Source organism: Podarcis erhardii (assembly GCF_964252035.2).
Source record: "Podarcis erhardii genome assembly, chromosome: Z".
NCBI lineage: Eukaryota > Metazoa > Chordata > Lepidosauria > Squamata > Lacertidae > Podarcis > Podarcis erhardii.
Window position 1 is genome coordinate 11,643,757 of NC_138504.1, and position 19,573 is coordinate 11,663,329.

General features: G+C 45.0%; 1 protein-coding gene across 3 annotated transcripts in view; it reads left to right on the top strand.

The window, feature by feature from the left end:
* The window catches only part of LOC309334026 (uncharacterized protein), a 224,330-nt gene extending 206,054 nt beyond the window's left edge, over positions 1-18,276 (top strand). Inside the window, exons 2-4 of one of the 3 annotated variants that reach the window (XM_081848204.1) lie at positions 1,085-1,189; positions 16,160-16,260; positions 17,677-18,276. In XM_081848204.1, the coding sequence (XP_081704330.1) occupies positions 1,085-1,189; positions 16,160-16,260; positions 17,677-17,999 (529 nt within the window). In that variant the 3' untranslated portion in view covers positions 18,000-18,276. Of the gene's footprint in view, positions 1-1,084; positions 1,190-5,799; positions 5,959-16,159; positions 16,261-17,676 lie in introns of those variants that run through there. The other 2 variants (XR_014152784.1, XR_014152785.1) reach the window with 2 other exon arrangements.
* The last annotated feature ends 1,297 nt before the right edge of the window (positions 18,277-19,573 follow it).

Sequence of the window (19,573 nt, forward strand, 5' to 3'; positions counted from 1 at the left end):
GTAGCTACACGTTCCTCCAGTTGCTGGACTTTGTCTTCTAAGAGGGCAATCAACATGCAATTGCTGCAGGTAAAGCTGCCTGCAACCTTTGGCAAGATGGCAAACATTGCGCAGGAACCGCAGGCGACTGCAGCTGTTCCCTCCCCCTCCATCTTGAGAACGTGTCGTTGGGGGTGGCTACAGCGGTCCTCCATCATAAAAAGCGTGAAGACAGGACAAATAACTCCCCCCCAAAAAAACCTAGGTCTCCCCCAACAAACGTTTGAGACTAGCTCCCCTAAATCTAAAAGATTTCCTTCCAAGTGGGGTAACCCAAGATCAGGCACATCTTCTTCAGGAAAAACACATCTTATAAAGTTGCTTCACTGGCCACAAGTCCCTCCTTCCACGCCCACAAGAAGGGGCATACCAGTTTACAGAAGTAATGCGTCCGCCTCATTAACATTTTACCATTCCACTTCCCATGTTAATCAGAATACAACACAACACAACACAACACAACACAACACAACACAATACAATACAAATACCTTTATTGGCATTTCAAGTTAAGACATTTCAAAATGGCATGAGAAACAAAGTCTTTCTTCTTCCTGTTTCCTGTTTCCGAGAGATTTGAATGGGGAAATCCTTTCGATTCTTCATGAATAAGAGGCAGTGGGGTGAGGGAGGCCAGGGCCACATACACACAATTTAAAGAGCTATGAAGCCGCTTTAAACACTCATGGCTTAAACACCCCCAAAGAATCTGGTTTGAAAAGGGTGCTGAGAGTTGTTAGGAGACCCCCTGTTCCCTGCCAAGAACGGAACCCTACCCCTACCCCTACCCCTATCCCACCCGTAACCCTACCCCACCCTTACCCCTACCCCTTCCCTAGCCTAACCCTAACACAACCCTAACCCTAACCCTAAATCTAATCCTAACTCAATGTCTGCCTTCACATTGAGTTCATACAGCTGCCCATGTCAGGAAATTCTTGTGCCACATAAAGAAAACAGTGTTGAGATTTCAAGCTTTAGGTTTTATTAGGTCCCAACAAGCTCTGTTGCAAAACATGATTTAGTGTATGTTTTTCTTACAAAGATGTACTCCTTGCTGTCTGCCTTTTGTCATTTTTCTCTGCCTGGCTGGGACAAAAAGAGCAACTCCGAGCCTTGGAACAAGCTGGGACCCAATGACCAATACAAGGTATGGTACGAAATACTTAACTAGGGTTATGATGCTGGTTATCCTAAAGGCCAGGGATGGGGAGCCTGGTGTCCAGCAGAGATTGTTGGGACTCCAACTTCCACCAGCCCCATCCCTGATGTCTATGGATGAAGGGCAAATAATAATAATAATAATAATAATAATAATAATAATAATAATAATAATGGCCATTTGGTGGGAGGAATAATAAGCTTCAGCTTTGGAAGGCCTGGGGTATGTGATCACAGCATTTTGGGTTTGGGCTAGATGACCCTCGGGTCCCTTCTATGATTCTTCACTCTCCTCTCCAGTTCAATCTTCTAAACTCTGACTGAATAAGCATGATAGATCCCTGAGTTTCTGCCACTGACTCGTGATTCTTCCTGCAAAATGTCTTTTAAGCCCATTAAAGCTGAATGATTAGAGATCCTTTCCTTCCATTGAAGCAAAGGGGTGTAATTTCAGTGTATGCGAGGCAGAAGAATCGTAATATTAACTGCCTGTTTAGGGCTCCTAGGCACTTAGTAAGTTTCTTGCAGTTCAGCTCTGAAAAAACTTCCTTGTGTCTTGCTCTCAGTCCCAGCAGCTGATTTGGGGGGGGGGGGCAGGTGTAGTTGAGTAAAGATAAACAATGAAAATGAGGTGTCTGGTCTTGCATAATGTCACTGGGTACACCTTGAGCTGTTAAAAGGTTTAAGGGCTTGTTCTGGGAGTTCAAAAGCTTTCAATGCAATCCAGAGAAGAATTAAGCCTTGCTTGTTTTTTTTTAAAAATAATATTTATTATTTTTAAACACTACAAAAAAGGAAAGAAAAAAAAAGACAAAAAAGACAATACAATACAATATAAAAAGATTACACAACACTAACACAATAAACTAAACTAAACAAAACAAAAACAGTTTAACACACATCATACAATTTCAGTATCTTATCTTTCATTCACTTGTTTCAACGACCTCCTCACACCTCCCTTTTTGTATTCCACTTCTATTAATTGTTTCAGCAATTCCTTTCCATCTTCCTCTATTTTCTGTCCTATAATTATCTTAACATATTCTAACCTTATTTTTCCTTTAATACTCTAATAATCTATTTATACCTAATTCCTTATAACATTTCTACTAAAGCCATATAACTTCATTCCAACATTTTTCTAACATTCATTAATTTTACAATATTTCTATAAATAGTCTTTAAACTTTTTTCCAATCTTCTTCCACCGATTCTTCTCCCTGGTCTCGGATTCTGCCAGTCATTTCCGCCAATTCCATATAGTCCATCAACCTGGTGATCTTCTGTCCGATGCTCTTAGCTCTTTTCCAAGTCCCTTCTGCAGATCTTCTTCGTATTTATACAAAAACTTTACTTTGTCTTCTACTGATCTTATTTTTATTTTCCTTCCTTTAAAGCTGAAGAATAGACCTTGGGGAAACTCCCACCTAAAGATGATTTTATTCCTTCTCAGCAGGGTAACCAAATCTCCGTAGTTAGACCTAAGATCCAAAAGGTATTTTGGGACGTCTTTAAAAATTTCCACTCTTGGCTGTTGTACTTCTAGGTTCTTCTGGTAGTGCCAACAGTCTCTTATTCTGTTCTTCTCTTTTCCCCCTCCTCTTCCAAATCTGAAGGCCCTCACAGTTTTAAACTCTTCTTGACCCAGATCCAAGTCCCCAAAATCAGCAAATTCCTGTGTGAAGAAGTCTATCAAACTTCCCTTCTCCAATTCAGGTAGGGCTCTGATCCTCAAATTCGTCTGTTTTTCATTAAATTCAATCATAGCAAGCGTCGACTTATAGTCATCAAGTTGCCTCTGTAAGGCTGGGACTCTCTCTCTCACCAATTGTGTTACTTTACATTCAGCAGCAACGGCTTTCTCCCTAGCTTCCTCCGCAGTCTGCCGTATCAAAGTAGATTCCTGTATCAATTTCTGGATTGTTTCTGTATTGATATTCACCTTTTGTCCCAGATTATTTATACTTTCTGTATTTAAGTCAATTTTAATAGTTGCAGCGTCCACTTTCGCATTTGTCACATCTATTTTCTTGTTAAGCTGTTCCAGTGAATCACTTATCTTACTTAATGCAACCGCTAAGGCCTCTTCTGTCGACATTCCTCGTGATTTTGAATATACTGTTACAAAAGCAATAGCGGAAGAAGCAGGGGGGCCTGATATTGAGGCTCTCCTAGATTGCTGCCGAGTCCTCCCAGACCTTAATGTTTTTTCAGGAATTGACTAGTCCGTTTTTTCCTTTCCATTTGCCATAACACTTAACTGATTCAAGGTCAGTCCCAGAGTCTCACAGCTTTTTATCTTGCAGCTGGAAATTCCCCAGCCCAGCTCTTGTAACAGTTTCAAAAGCTTCCTCTAGGGGGAAACAGTTTCTGTTTATATTAGTCAATAATGTCCTCTTTTAAACACAGCTCAAACAATGAAGTTAGTTTCAATTTTCAGTTACTTTTACTCCTTTTTAAAAGCAGACGGAGACAGTAGAAACAATGTATTTCTCTTATTAGCTAGCTGTCAACGAGCGTTCTAATCGCTGTCAGTGAGCCTTCCAAAGAACGTCAGTCCTGCTAGCAGCCTGTTTCCAGGGTCTGAGCGGCGGTATTTTAACTCTCTTCGCTCTCTCCCGCAGGCATATTCAGTTCACAACTCCCCCCCCCTTCTCCTGCCGCCAAGGGAGGGTTTAATGTTCTTTACCGATGGAAATTTAGTCCTTTACAATAGGCTTTCCAAGGCTTCAGCTTGCAGCCTCAATGCTTCAGTCTATTTACAAAAGGGGAAGGCGGACTTCCTGTATTGAACCTCCCCGTTACGATACCAAATTAAACTTTTAGAAATCCAATTCTCCCGCTTCAGCTCTACTCACGGGTAATTACTTTAAAATCAAATTGTCCACTGGAAAAAGTCAGCGCTCTCCGGCAACAGCTATGCGGCTTCGCTCCATGGAAGAAGCAGACGATTCGAAGCAGCGCACCACTTACCCCACATCGCTCTGGACCCCCAAAACCGGGTTTCCCCGCGAGTGGGGGAGGCGCAAAAGGTGCTCGCCTAATCCCACGCTCACAGGCTTCTCCCGCCTGTGATTTTTTGCGGGTCTCCACCTTCGCCGTGACGGCCAGACCCAAATTGCCACGGGGCAAATTCCTCCTGATCAGAGGAATTCGGCCATTACCGGAGGCACCAACCCGGAAGTCCTAGAATTAAGCCTTGCTTGAGTCCACTGAAATAAAAACCTAAAACGGAGCACTTCAGATGGGTGGGATATAAATATTATGATTATGATTATGATTATGATTATGATTATGATTATGATTATGATTATGATTATGATTATGATTATGATTATGATTATTCTAGGCTTTCACAAAATGTTCTTTCACCAAACGACTGAGACCTAAAGGAAAACAAAAGCTTTGTTTGGGCTTCAATGTTTAAATACTCAATGACCTCGCACTTTCTGTTTGTCTGCCATGACGATCGGCTGTGACAATTACACTGGATCACTTCTGTGCTGGTAATTGAGGATAATAATGGGAGTAATTATCCTCTCAACCCTCCCAGGGTTGGGGGGGGGGTCACTCCACCCACAGATCGTCCAATACCTGCTGCCCATCCAGAAGGAAGAGGGGGCAGGGGGTGCTGGGTGTAAGCCACATGGTTGTGGCAACTCTCCAAAGCTGGTGCCATGAACAAAGGACACCTGTTTTTTAAGATAAAAATTCAGAGTTAACTAACAGGCATGCTCTGAACCAGTGGAGATAAAATAACTTGCTAATTTAATCAGCCACTGAGAAGGATTTGATCTGGCGAAAGACTTTTGTCAGGACCAAAACACAATGGCTTGAAATGCTTAAGTGGATACTATCTTAATTACGAAATGGACTGTGTGAAATTTTGACTATGATTCTGGCAGTGATTATTAAGGGAAAGATGAAAGGAATCCCTGATGGAGCTATCATTTCAGTGTGGAGGCATCATCTCATTAACAGCTGGAAGGAGCCCAAGACAGAGTTTTGGATATCTGCCCGGGATTAATGGTGGACTATGATGCGGGTGGTGCTGTGGTCTAAACCACAGAGCCTAGGGCTTGCCGATCAGAAGGTCGGCGGTTCAAATCCCCAAGACGGGGTGAGCTTCTGTTGCTCGGTCCTAGCTTCTGCCAACCTTGCAGTTTGAAGCATGCCAAAAAGTGCAAGTAGTTAAATAGGTATCGCTTCAGCGGGAAGGTAAATTGTGTTTCTGTGCGCTGCTCTGTTTTCAGTGTTCAGTTGCACCAGAAGCGGCTTAATCATGCTGGCCACATGACCCAGAAAAACTGTCTGTAGATAAATGCCGGCTCCCTCAGCCTGTGAAGCGAGATGAGCACTGCAACCCCCGAGTCATCTGTGAATGGACTTAACTGTCAGGGGTCCTTTACCTTTTTTTTTTATGATGCAGTTAAAATACCTCTGTGTGTAGAAAATGAAACTAAAGATTGCTGAGGAGCAGAAACAACAGTACAAAGGACTGACCCATTCGCTGAATAAATTGATGATGGTTTAATTGTATAGTCCCAGGAGGACGTGAGCCTTTTTTATTCTCCTTTGATATACATGTATTTGCAGTTTTACCTGGTAAACTTCCCCCGAAAGGTAACAGTTTGAAATACGCAAGTGGGTTTGAAAGAACACTGCTGCTATCTCCTCAGTGGAAGGAAGGAAAAAATTATGGACTGGAGCTACTTTGTTTTTGCAGAGGTACCAGCATTTCGAATCCACACGACGGGGTGAGCTCCTGTTGCTCGGTCCCTGCTCCTGCCCACCTAGCAGTTTGAAAGCACGTCAAAGTGCAAGTAAATAAATAGGTACCGCTCCGGCGGGAAGGTAAACGGCGTTTCCGTGCGCTGCTCTGGTTCGCTGGAAGTGGCTTAGTCATGCTGGCCACATGTCCCAGAAGCTGTACGCCAGCTCCCTCGGCCAATAAAGGAAGATGAGCACTGCAACCCCAGAGTCGGCCACGACTGGATCTAATGGTCAGGGGTCCCTCTATCTTTTTACCATCATATTGGGAGATGGTGCGAGACTAGGGAGGGGAATTCTGGATGGCTGCTTGGAGCTAATGGTGTCTTTTTGTCTGGGACTGTGGGGTATTATGGTTCCTGTTGGCAGAAATTGAAAATGGAATTGCTGAAATATGAACAAGTGAGGATTAACAATTAAGATCCACCCTCTATTGTGTGGGCAGGTAATCCCTCCCCTTACCTGGCCTGGTTTCCCTGGCAACACTTCCCCCAGGTGGGATTGGACAACTCGCTGGGGTAGGCGGGGACCTCCAGGTATCCCACCTGAGGGAAGGCAAAGCCTATGCTGATGGGGCCACTCCAGATCCAGGGCTGCACGCGTCCACGCAAAAGGCGCCCCCCGTTTTAAGTGGGGAGCGGTCATTGCTGAAATATGAACAACAGGGAGGAAAATATTTCACACAGAACTATGAAGACGAAAGTTTGAACAGACCAGTGGTTGTAAACATAAATGACAATTAAGTGAAGGATTAAAATCGGAATGGTTTATTGACTAATTAAGAAATGCAATGTGATATTAGATCATTAGAACTCCATGAAATTCAGAGCTTGGGAAGCCACTCAAAGATATATAATTTGGCATTTATATTTGGCTTTTTTTTATTGTATTGTAATCTGGAATGTTTTAATGTGGTTCTTTTTTGGATTATTAAAATGGAAAACTTAATAAATACTATATACAAAAATAAATAAATAAAATAAATACTCAATGACCTGCCTTTCAGATAAGTGGAAATGAAGCAGCTGGTTACCATGGTGAAATTATGATGACGCTGTCACTCTGTAGTCTCAGTGCTGAAGTCATAAGTCAGATTCAAGGGGGAATTTCCCCCCAAGGCCCTACCAGTTAACAGTGACCTAAAGTTTTCCAGTAAAACATGAAATGGTGCACACGCTACATCTTTTTCGTGCACTTAGTTCATAGCTTTTCTCTTAGTTAAATAATAATAATATTTTATTACTTATCCCCAGCTACTATGGGTGGCTTCCAGCAAAATATATAAAATAATGTCAAACATAAAAAACTTCCTGAAACAGGCTGTCTTCATGTATCTTCTAAAAGTTCTGTACTTCTTTATTTCATTGACATCTAACCGGGGGGGGGGGGGGGCGGGTTCCACAGGGAGGGTGCCACTACCAAGAAGGCCCTCTGCCTGTTTCCCTGTAACTTGGCTTCTTGCAGTGAGAGAACTGCCAGAAGGCCCTCGGCACTGGATTTCAGTGTCCAGGCTGAACAATAGGGGTGAAGACGCCCCTTCAGGTATACTGGGCTTAGGCCTTTTAGGGCTTTGAAGGTCAGCACCAACACTTTGAGTTGTGCTTGGAAACGTACTGGGAGCCTTTAGGACTGGTGCTATATGGTCCCGGTGGCCACTCCCAGTCACCAGTCCAGCTGCCGCATTCTGGATTAGTTGTAGTTTCCGAGTCACATTCAAAGGTAACCCCACGTAGATCGCATGGCAGTAGTCCAAGAGGGAGATAACGCTTGTCATCCTAAGAGCTGTGCTTCCCTCTTCCAGTTCTATGTGGTGAACGCGAACTATGATAAGCTTGCAGTTTTTACACAGGTCAGTTTAATCCGGCCCCTGTGGCAGTTTATTTCCTGGGACTTCCAAGAGAGAGCCTTGAAGCACTATTGCACTCATGTCTACTTGGAAGTAAGTCCTACTTAATTCAGTGGGGGTTCCCACACATGTTGGTGGGATTGTAGCCTTTGCCGTTTTGGGAGAGAGCTGCCTGTGGTGCCAAGTAATTAAAAATAAGAATAAATGACTAAAACAAAATCCTTATGTCTGAATAGCAAGCTCGTGGCTGCTTAGGCATCTGCCAATGAAACGCCACAGTGCTGAAATGGTTTGAAAATGTCTGATTTTGGAGTGCATTATGTGACTTTCTGAAACTTGCAGCATTTCTTGGAGTGCTACATTAAAAGTATTCTCTTGGAAGTCTTCCTTTGTAACATAAGAAAGCTGCCTGGATCAGGCCAGTGGCCCAGGTTCAGCATCCCATTCTCACAGATGCCTGTGCAAAAACTGCAAGCAGAATCTGACCACAATAGCCCTTGTGATTCTCAGGAACTGATAGACAGAAATATGTCGCCTCTGAACCTGGAGGTAGTATGTCGCCATCACTTGACACATCGCTGAGTTCACATGGCATCCACCTGGCTTCTTCCCCCAAAGAATCTGGGAGCTATACTTTGGGTCATTGGGTGTGGTGCTTTTGTAACTGGATTTGTAATGGCTTTTAGTCAAATACAATAAATGTTTGATTGATTGAGGAAAAAGTTTTTTCCCTGAGATGCTAACTTTCTCTCTGCATGTCATTCCTTGAAGAGCTTCCCCTGCAAAATAAGGCTTGCTTTCATTGCTCTGTTCATTTGTGCATTTGACTAGTGTTGTGTGGAGGGAAATGCAACCACTGGGCTGAAAAATGTCCCCCTCCTGTCCCCTTGAGTTTCCAGTGTGGCCTTCATAGATATTAGCACAACTTGGGCGGGGGGGGGGGGGGGGTTGGCTGCTGAGCTGTGCTGCTTCTCTCGAACTCTTTGACATTAACCCTTCAGTGCTGTTCAAACGTTTTTGAAAGAGGGCCAGATTTGATGAAGGGCCGTGAGGTCCACGGCAGGGCACAAAATCCGTTTCGGGGGCCTAATCCGGCCCGATGGTTGGTTCAGTCTGGCCCCTGGGGCAGTTTATTTCCTGGGGTAAAACCCTAAAAGAGCTCAACAACAACTTTGGTTGGCCGTTTGGTCTGCCCTCATGGCCCTTCACTTCATCAAATCTTGCCCTCTTTGAAATACAGTGGTACCTCTGGATGCGAATGGGATCTGTTCTGGAGCCCCGTTTGCATCCAGAAGTGAACACAACACGTGTCCACGCGTCTACGCATGTGCGGTCATGATTCGCTGCTTCTGCGCATGCGCGTGACGTCATTTTGACCGTCTGTGCATGCGCGAGCGGAGAAACCCGGAAGTAACGCGCTCCATTACTTCCGGGTCACCACAGCGCGCAACCCAAAAATACTTATCGCGAAGCTACTTCAACCTGAGGTATGACTGTAAGTTTGGACACCACTGGATGAACCGCCTTGGATCCTTCCAGGGCTACAATTCTATGATACTTTGCTCCACAGTAACATATAATAGGGCTTTTAGTATAGCCTCTCTTGTTCTGTGGAACAGCATTCCTGTCAAAAATGACAGATATCCGCTATCTGCACTTTCTGGAAACAACATTTCTGTTCTGATGGGGTTTCCCAACTTGATGAATTGGTCTCTGGCATGGGTGTCACCTTTGTATTGCTTTAAAAAATATATATCTCCTGTTTTCTGTGCTGCTTTTAACTGTTTTTTATTGTATCTCTTATACTGCATGTGTGGAATGTGATGAACGAGTGAATGAATGAATGAATGAACAAATGAATAAATAAATAAATAAATATAACAGCTGAAAAGCAGGCCCAGCTCAGGACACTCTGCTTTCACTCCTAATTCTATGGAGTCTGTAGATTCCAGACAGTCTTTAAATGATGATGACATCCACCGCATACATTTAAAGCACATAGCCTCTCCTAAATAATCATGGGAACTGTAGTTTCCTCCTTACAAAGCTGCAATTCCCAGTACCCTTAACAAATTACAGTTCCCAGCATTGTTTGATGTAAGCAATGTGCTTTAAATGTTTGGGCTGGTTGTGATCAATATCTCATTGGGAAATACATTCCCAATTAGCTAAAAAGTTAATATCACACCTAGATCAATTAAAGTATGTTTCATATGCCAGGTGGATCACCATTGTTAATAACCCCCCCCCCTTTATTTAAAAGGATACCATGATTCTCACAGTTCTGGAGCTCCAAAAGTGTCCTTTAGCTATATGTTGCTAAATGTGAGAAATGTAAGTGAAAACCATGTAATTGAAAGCTAGATTAGTTCATTTTGTGCAATAGGATTGTGGGGTTTATCAGCCCCTCTCATTTGCAGCCACAAACAAATTGGTCAAGGTGGAGAGACACAAAAAGTGAAAGAGAGAATTTTCAGGGCTTGCATTTGCCTTCTGTGGCAGCTCTTGGCATAAATTTTAATCCATAAGGATTCAGGCTTGCTCAGGCGCCGGGTCCTGCTCCACTTTCTGGGTGCCCGGTATGGGCTTGTGCTGTCAAGCGCAGGGTGCATGTGTACGTCCCACAGGAGAAGGAGGCCCATTACAGCCTCTGGAAGGCCTGATAGGGCCCGTTGTGGCTGTGGGAAGGCCTGACAGGGCCTGTCAGGCCTTCCTGCGGCCTCAGTGTGGTGTAGTGGTTAAGAGCGGTAGACTCTTAATCTGGTGAACCGGGTTCGCGTTCCCGCTCCTCCACATGCAGCTGCTGGGTGACCTTGGGCCAGTCACACTTCTCTGAAGTCTCTCAGCCTCATTCACCTCACAGAGTGTTTGTTGTGGGGGAGGAAGGGAAAGGAGAATGTTAGCCGCTTTGAGACTCCTTCGGGTAGTGATAAAGCGGGATATCAAATCCAAACTTCTTTTCATCAGGCTTTCCCACAGCCTCAGTGGGCCTTCAAGAGGCCACAACTGGCCTCCAGAAGTTAAGGAGGCATGTGGTGGCAGGGGGAATAGTGGTGGCACACAGAACCACTCCAGGGCCCCCTGGAGTTGGCTGTCCCTCTCATCAGCTGGGCAGCACGCCCAGCTAGGCTATGCACTGTGGGCTCCCTCAGGGCCACGCTTGGTAGAAGCATATGTTCCACTGCTGGGCATGCTGACATCGGGCACCCCTCCCCACATGGCATGTGCGGCCCGGGCATGAAAAAATGTGGGTGCTCTGCCCCTTCATGGGTTGTGGGGGTTAGAGCATCCACTCAGTGCCTATGCAGTCTTGGAAATTATTTGATTAGTCATATCTTGAGTGATTTATTAGGGGATAATCTAATGAGAACAAATGGGTTCTCCCAAATAAAACAAGGCAGGTTTTAATGGTCCGGAGAAAGAGTTGGGGTGTTAACATTTCCTCTCTATCCAGGGGGTTCTTCTTCCTTTCTTGTTACAGAAGCTAAATGAGGATTTGGCTCATAGATATCTGTGCATTTATCTTTCCCCTATTAGCTGGCCTGCAACTTTAGTTTGGATGGAAAATAGAAGATGGCTAGACTTCTTTTCCACAGTGGTTTCATTAGGAATGCAGAAGGAATCTGTTTTAAATTGATTTATACATGGAAAACAGCAGGTTTTGTCCATTCTGAACTTGGTCTGTATTGGACCACCTCCTTGCATCAAGTACTGGCTTGTGCCTGAACAACTCATCTTGTGTTGACTGTCTTTCTTTACTAGGGTTGCCTTATATCCAGAAGTAAAATTCAGGAAATAAAAGTTGTTGAGTTTTATATCCTAGACACGTCTGGGAAATTCCAGACGTATGGCAACCTTATCTTTACGAGCCTGACTAAAAGTATACTAATAAAATGTGCATATTATATGAAGAACAGGGTGTATAATAATATGTTGATAATGTATAATAATATGTATAATAGCACATATAATAATAATTGTTCCTGTGGGTGTCGGGAAGTCAGTAATACAACCATTGGAAATCTGGCGCCCTCCAGATGTTATGGACTACAGTAATGGCTCATGGCAGCTGTAGTCCACAACATCTGGAAGGTACCAGGTTGCCCAAGGTTGCCCTAATCCATCTCCAGTTTAATTATCCCACTATCCCTATAGCGGGAACATAGAGCAAGTGGCAATGTACTTTGCATGCTTAAGCTCTCAAATTCTAACCCCAGAATTTTATTTTCACTTCAAAGATTTTGAGTTCATCTTGGAAAGACGTCAGCCTTGAAGCCAATCAAAGCACACAGTACTGAGCCAGACAGATCAGTGAGCTAGATTGACTCATTACATGGCTGTTTCATGTGTTCAAGAAGTACTCAATAGATCATGCTGATTCTGCCAGTCAGAGCTTCTGTTCAGTGCCACCTACTCTTATGTTTGAACACAATTGATTCGAACTCATTGCCCAGGGTATCCAAGCATCCTCTTCCACCTCACTCCATAATGCCCAAAGCTACTCCAAGTCTATATCCTAGCCAAAGTCTTCTTTGACATGCCAGAAACCAAAACCTTTTCTTAACCAGTCACCAGGTATAAGGGGTGCAAGGGTTTCACCCCTTCAGCATTTTGAAGCAGGGGGCCCAGCCCCCCCCAATATTGAGGGGGCCAACCCACCACTGCACCAGGTGCCCTCCACATGCCCCACCTGGGAGTACCCGGGAGCTGGGAGAGGGCTGGGACAAGTGAGGGCAAAGATTGCCCTCTGCATGTCCCACCCTTGCCCAATGCTGGGGAGAGAAAGAGGCCAAACCCAGAGCCCAGCTCTGTGCTCCCCATTCCACACCTGGCATGCGAGCGCCAGCATCATGGTGGCCTGGCCCAGCGTGTGAGCACTCACGCACTGGACAGGGGCTGGACACATCACATGACTTGTCACTTGATGCGCCCCCGATGTGGGGGGCAAGTCAGCACCCCTGTTCCTAACACACATTTTGGCAAAGCAATTTCCTATAATGTAGTGCATTTTGTTTGTGCCATCTTCACTAATATATGCATTCATATGCACATTTTACTATGTGCATTTTGGCACAAGTTACTTGCTTGGAGAGCTGCACTGCAAAATTCAGAGAAGTGTAGATTTTGAAGGGTGGCTTGTGTACTGGCTTGCATGCTGTTCAGAAAAGTGTGCATTTGGTAGCTTTGTGCCCATTCCTCTCTCAGAGCAGATGATGGTGTGCATGGGTGGGGAGAATTCAGGGGCCTTTTGGGCAAGGGAATGAGGGGAATGGGAACTTTCATTGGAGAACAGCTGTTTGTCTCAGGCGTGGAGTGCAGCTGGAATGGGACTGCCTCTCACCTACAGCATACCACATGTTCATGGGGAACCAGATACTATATCTCATTAATAGAAGACCTGATTCTGGGTCAGAGGGGAAGTTGTTAACCTGCTGCAATGATTTCACTGAATATAACCCACTGTCCCCCCCCCCCCGATTAAGGGAATGTGGGTGATGCTCTAAGGCTGGAAGCAACTTCAAATTCATGAAGCACTTCGGATCCTCCTGCTTTCAAACCAATGGTAGTCTTTGCCCTGAAGCAGTGCTGGCTGATAAAGTAAAATGAGGGATAAAACAGACAAGAGGCAAAGAAAAACAGATTAAGCATTAATCTTATTTTACCTGTCAATAGTCTCAGTCTCTGTCTGTTGCCTAGACCAGTTTTTTTTTTTTTTAATTCTCTCATTGGAACCGAGAAATGCCAAGAGCAGCTCCTTCAGAGGTGGCACTTGTCATGTTCTCCATGAGTCATGCCTCCCACAAGAAAAGCAAATGCTAGACGTGTGAGGGTGGAGAGAGGGAGCAAAAGGTGCAAGGCAGAAAAAAAAGGCATGCACTACTGAATTCAAAAAAAGGGTAATAATCTCCACTTTGCCTTTCCTGACTCCTATTGTACTTGTATGAATCAGAGAGCAAAGCATAACTTGCTTAACGTTTCTCAAATAACGTGAGTGACTGTTTATTTAACATGGAGTGTGCTACACAACACAGCTAGGATTGCCACTTTTTAACTACTGTAGACAAATGGTGGTGAGAAGGCTCAGACGTTGAAAACAAACCATGATTTGCAAAGCTACGTCATGGTTTGGCATGAAGGCCAAATGAAGAGTACCTGGGAAACCATGGTTTTGTGAGTAGCTGCCAAACCAGGATCTGATATGATCTGCGTGCTCACCTAGGGTTTGTCACAAGAGAGACTGTGGACAAATATAAGTGGAGGCAGCCTGGACAATAGTCAGGGATCATGGGGATTGTGGTCCCACAACATCTGGAGACTAACATTGGGGAAGGCTGCTATAGTTGGGACCCTTTAGATTTTGTGGGACTCCAACTCCCATCCTCTCCAGCCAGCATGGCCAATGGTCAGGGATGATGGAGCTGTGGTCCAGCAACACCAGGAAGTTTCCTGCTCCTGCTATAGAGTAATGAGACTAGATATGGTAGGATAATAAGAATGAAATTGTCATGGAAACTATCATGATGGTGTAGTCCAGATCCAAATAACTGTGAAACTATTTCTGTGGATCCATTGACTTAAGTGTCTCAAACTGCAAACTCATGTGTGGTTACATGACATTAAAAAAAATATACATTGTGGGATTTATTTTTTTAAAACAGCTTGTTATATGGCTTTTTAAAAAAAATATTCACAAAAACAGAACCCTTGGCTCTAGGATCAATGGAGGCTGGACCATTTTGGCAGATAGGGCAGTAGCCTCAGTCTGCCCTTAGCCAGACTCTACCTGTCTCCCCTTCTTTCTTACAAGTAGTCCAGAGGGTGACACTGCCTGTTAGCTTCCTTCTTCTTAGTGTCAAGTGCTGCTCTAGTGCAGGCTTCCTCAAACTTGGCCCTCCTGATGTTTTTGGCCTACAACTCCCATAATCCCTAGCTAGCAGGACCAGTGGTCAGGGATGATGGGAACTGTAGTCTGAAAATATCTGGAGGGCCAAGTTTGAGGAAGCCTGCTCTAGTGTAACATATCATGTAAGAGGCAGGGGGCAAAAGTAGAAATGGTTGGCCCTCCTGTCATGGGCTTTGCCTCTATCTATCCTGAGCTCTGACTCATTGGCCTTCCACTCTACCAGTCCCAATAGACACCAATCACTACGGCCTTGGATCGGTAGAGTCATTGCAGCACACCTTGTATTCATGTTGGGTGGGATAGTGTTATACAGTTACACACAACCCCAATCTCCACCGGGTGGCTGCATCAGATTCCAGGGGTTCCAGGCGTTTACCCAGGGTTGTGTTTCCTTTGGGAAAGGTGAGGCACGGCAGAGCTCGTGTATTTAAGAAATATGGTTTATTAGCACATATTTACAATTGGACATCTGCTGTGAAGAGGTGTGCAGAACATTATACCCTAAGTGTGTCTCTCATCGCCCCTCTCATAGCTTTAGAAAGCTTGGGTCCAAAGAAGCAGCCATGCATGGCTCCTGGTCTCGGTGCAGCCTCCTCCAGCCAGTGCCAATATGGTTCTGACCTCCAGTCCCTGCATGGTGTTCTGGCCAGCAACTTATGGAGGAATAGCCTTCCCCTCTCTCCTTCTTCCCAGCACACCTCTTACAAAATACTCAAGCCTTTTGTAAAACAACACTTTCCCCAGTCACCTCACTGCCCTCACCTTGGCAACCCCTGTTTTGCAGAGACCTGAGAGCCTGCTCCGATATGTAAATGCTTGGCCATTCTTTCATAACAATTGCATTCAACCAGCCCAGCCAAGCTAGTTAGCATAGGCTAAATCCAGGAATCTCCTTTGGCACAGATCAGGAGAACTACTGCAGCCTGTATTGTTTCCCTTCGATATCCCAAATATCAGCTAGATTTTGCCATTTATTAAGTTATTGGGTTTAGTGGGGTCCTCCCCTCCGAACTTATAACAATATGTTCAAGGGTAACATGTTTGTGTTTCTCAAATAGGATTTAACCTTGTGTAATATAGTACAATGAGAACCAGACCTCTTCTTGTATTGTGGGAGGGATGCATGAGAGAAGACTTGCGCTGAAACTCCATGGAGATGAAACAATGCAGCGTGTGTGTGTGTGTGTGTGTGTGTGTGTGTGAGAGAGAGAGAGAGAGAGAGAGAGAGAGATAGAGAGAGAGATATTGAGGTTTTCTATCCTTCTATAACCTTTTATTATTATTATAGTAATAATATTTACTGTTTGCTAAGTGCCTATAATTAGCTAAACATTGCTTGTCATAGTCTGCTGTTTGGATCTATTCCATTTGTACAAATGATTCCAAATATGCTCTTTCTGGGTTTTTTTTTATATCTTATTTTATTTTTAAAATAGCTACAGTGCTGAATATCATCAGCAAAACTGCATGCAAAAGGCAGTGGTTACATTTATTAAAACTGTCAAATTGAAAGGGGATTCTGACATCGCAGAAGGAGGTGGGTTCCTCCTAGAGGCTGCACTACTACTCACTCCACTCACCAATCCCTGCCACCACCCACTCCCCACATTAACACCCCAGAGCTTCTCCTTCCCACCCCATGCAGCTACCAAGCTCACTTTCCCCCTTTCCCAGCCCATTTATGAAAATACTTATCTCTTCAATTCATCAGCCCCACTTTGCTCTTCTCACCTTGACCTCCATGCCCATGCCTCCACCTTCCATTTGTGCGACCCCACACTTGCACACAAACAACACCCATGGTGACTTCCTGCATCTTCTTCCTCTCACACATTGCAACTCCTAATCTCCCTTTTCATTTTCTACCCTTTGTTCCCTCCCCCCCTCCCCCCTTACTTTTCTCAGCTCGCTCACACAAACAACCTCCATTTTCATGCCTAATCTACTATTCCAAAACCCCTTTGCACACAGACACCATCATTACCAGTGGTGTGCAGTGAAATTTTCTGTAGGGGAACAGTTAGGGCAGAGGCGCCAGCTTGCAAGGGCGATTGGGGGGGGGAGGGCATTGTAGCGTGTGTGACGTCCCTAAGCTAGACAGAAGTTTCTCAGGCTTTGGGAAGGAGGTGTCAGGACTCTGACATGATGCTGGAGCCCTGCTGCCTCCTTCCCAAAGCCAGGTGGAAGGGCTCTTGGACTAGCCTATCCCCCTTAGTCCACTGGCTGTACACTACTGATTACTACCTTCACCCCCTCTTCCAGTGTGGTGTAGTGGTTAAGAGCGGTAGTCTCGTAATATGGTGAACCGGGTTCGCTTCCCCGCTCCTCCACATGCATCTGCTGGGTGACCTTGGGCTAGTCACACTTCTCTGAAGTCTCTCAGCCCCACTCACCTCACAGAGTGTTTGTTGTGGGGGAGGAAGGGAAAGGAGAACGTTAGCCGCTTTGAGACTCCTTTGGGTAGTGATAAAGCGGGATATCAAATCCAAACTCTTCTTCCCTCCCTCCTCGTCCTTCTTTTTTCCAGTTCTCCCTTGCACTCAGACCCCCCATTTCCATGCTCTTCTTTTCTCATGTTCTGCAGCTTCTTTTGTGCACTCCCCTCATGTTGATATATATATTGTGTCTCTCAGTGAGCTTCTTCCATTAGAGAAGGTTAAGTTCATACATGGGTAATTGCTTATTCATAAAAATTAACAACAACAACAACAACAAATATGTTCTTAATACTGTACACCACTCTAGGTGTGGCCTGCTGGTCAGCGTGTGGCCTGCTGGTCAGTCATTTTGCACCTCATTCTTTCCATATTGGGGCAGCTACTACCGCTGTGCACTGGGGTCTGTCCATTGACAGGATTAAGGATCTGGGCCACTGGAAATCTGATGCATACAAGGGTTATGTTCGGAAGCAGTGCTGAGGTGCAGTTGTTAATGTTGTTTTGTTCATTCCTAGGTCCGCCTGCCTTGCACATCTGGATAGTCGGGCAAAGCATTGTCCACTGGGCTCGCAGGAGGGCAGTGGAGTCTGGATTTGGACGCAGGCTCAGACTCGCTGACAATGTGTGTGTCTCCTGGGTATCCAGACGAGGAATGCACTGGGAGGGGCTTCTCCCAAGTGGTGTGGGCAAAGGTGTCTGCAGAGGCACACCTGTAGTGGTGGTGGTGGTGCAGCTGGGCATGAATACTTGCCTGAAGCCCCCAGTTGAGCTTGTGGATCCGCATGCAGGAGGACTTGGAAGAGTTGAAGGCAGCTCTTCCTGGACTCAAAATTCGTAGTCACTGATGGCAGTGACGTGTGTGGCATGGTAGCCAATGCCCAGCTGCCATCAAGAGGGCCAGGAAGCGCATCCAGAGCACTGTGGCCAAGAAGGTTCTGGCCTTGTGCAGGACAGTGAGCCGTCACCTGGGCATTACCTTCCATGATGCGTCCCTTTACAGGCTTGATGGGGTTCATCTGTCTGTGACTGGGAATGATTTGTGGCTGGCCTCAGTGTCAGTGGGGTTAAGGGATTGGTTGCAGGTGTGAGTGGTTGGCTGTGAGTGTGGGGTTTGTGTGGTGGATAGGCACTGGTTCAGGTGTTAGGGATGGGAGAACGGTCTCGCCATCCCTATGTGAAGGCGTTAAAGGAATCCAGGGACTCAACTGGTTTGGCCAATCCCCGAGAGGGGGTTGTGCCCATGCCTGAGTCCAGGGGGGCATCTGGGTGGTGAACATAGTTTGTTCCTAGCTTTTCGCCTACCCAGGTGTTCACCCTTGGCTGACCTATGCTGGTGCCCTGAGTCAGCGCTGCCTGCAAGGGTGCAGGGAGCTAGTCAAACCAGAGCCTATGCAACCACTCATCTTCTGTAATCAATAAAGTTGTGGCCTAAATTATGCCAAAAACCAAAACTAAAATTTGAGTCAAATTTGTCTTTATTTAGGGGGGAGGTCTCTGGGTCTGAGCACGCAAATGTATATTTTAATACACATTTGATTTTATATATTCCTAGCACAGGGATTTTGTTCTGCATTCTGCTTTGGGATCCTAGGGTGGAAAGAGGTCTATAAATGAATTCAATAAAAATAAAACAATTAAGGAGTTGGGTGCCTGAGCTTGCTTATTTTATTCTTCCCTCCCCACCCTATTTCCCTTTATTGTAAAATATTTCTGCACTGCAAGCCTGATAGCATGGACTCACTGTTACTTTTATTGATTTGTAAAACTCTCTGGGAGTTTTTCCATAAGAGAGATATGGTCTTGGAGGGCTTTGAAGGTACTGAGAAGGAGCTTTTGCAAGATTTGGAAGTGGACAGTTAGTGCAGGGGCTTAAGGTGTGGTGTTTGGTGATCATCAGAGCAGCAACAGAGATGAACAGTTCTGACAGAAGTGTGCTGAAGAGAGCAGACCAAGGCGATACCATGAGAGACCAGTAGTCAAGGTGTGTCAAGGCAGCTGCACATTTTTGCCAAAAACTTTCGTCCGTATACTGTGCCTTTTCTCTTGCTAAGAAGATTGTTGCTAAGAGGATAATACCCCCATTTTAATAATTTAGTTGGTATCTGGAAATACATCTTTAGCTGATGTCGTGTCGTTGCTATCATCTCCAAAATCCAGCCTAACTCATGGTGTGCTATTGGACTAATCAGCTAAACGCACTGAAGTGACTTACAGTTGAAAGGCCTGTTTCTGTCTCAAAGGCGTTGTTTAAATCGGCAGGGGGGAAAAATCCTTCCCTTTTAGTCAAGTCTTTTATTATAACATGCTGCCAGAGAAATGGAATTGCTCCCCACTGGAACCAATGTAACTTTTGTAAAAGTGGGGCTGTAAGTTGAATCTGAGCAATTAAGGAAGCTTAATTTATCTTCGGCC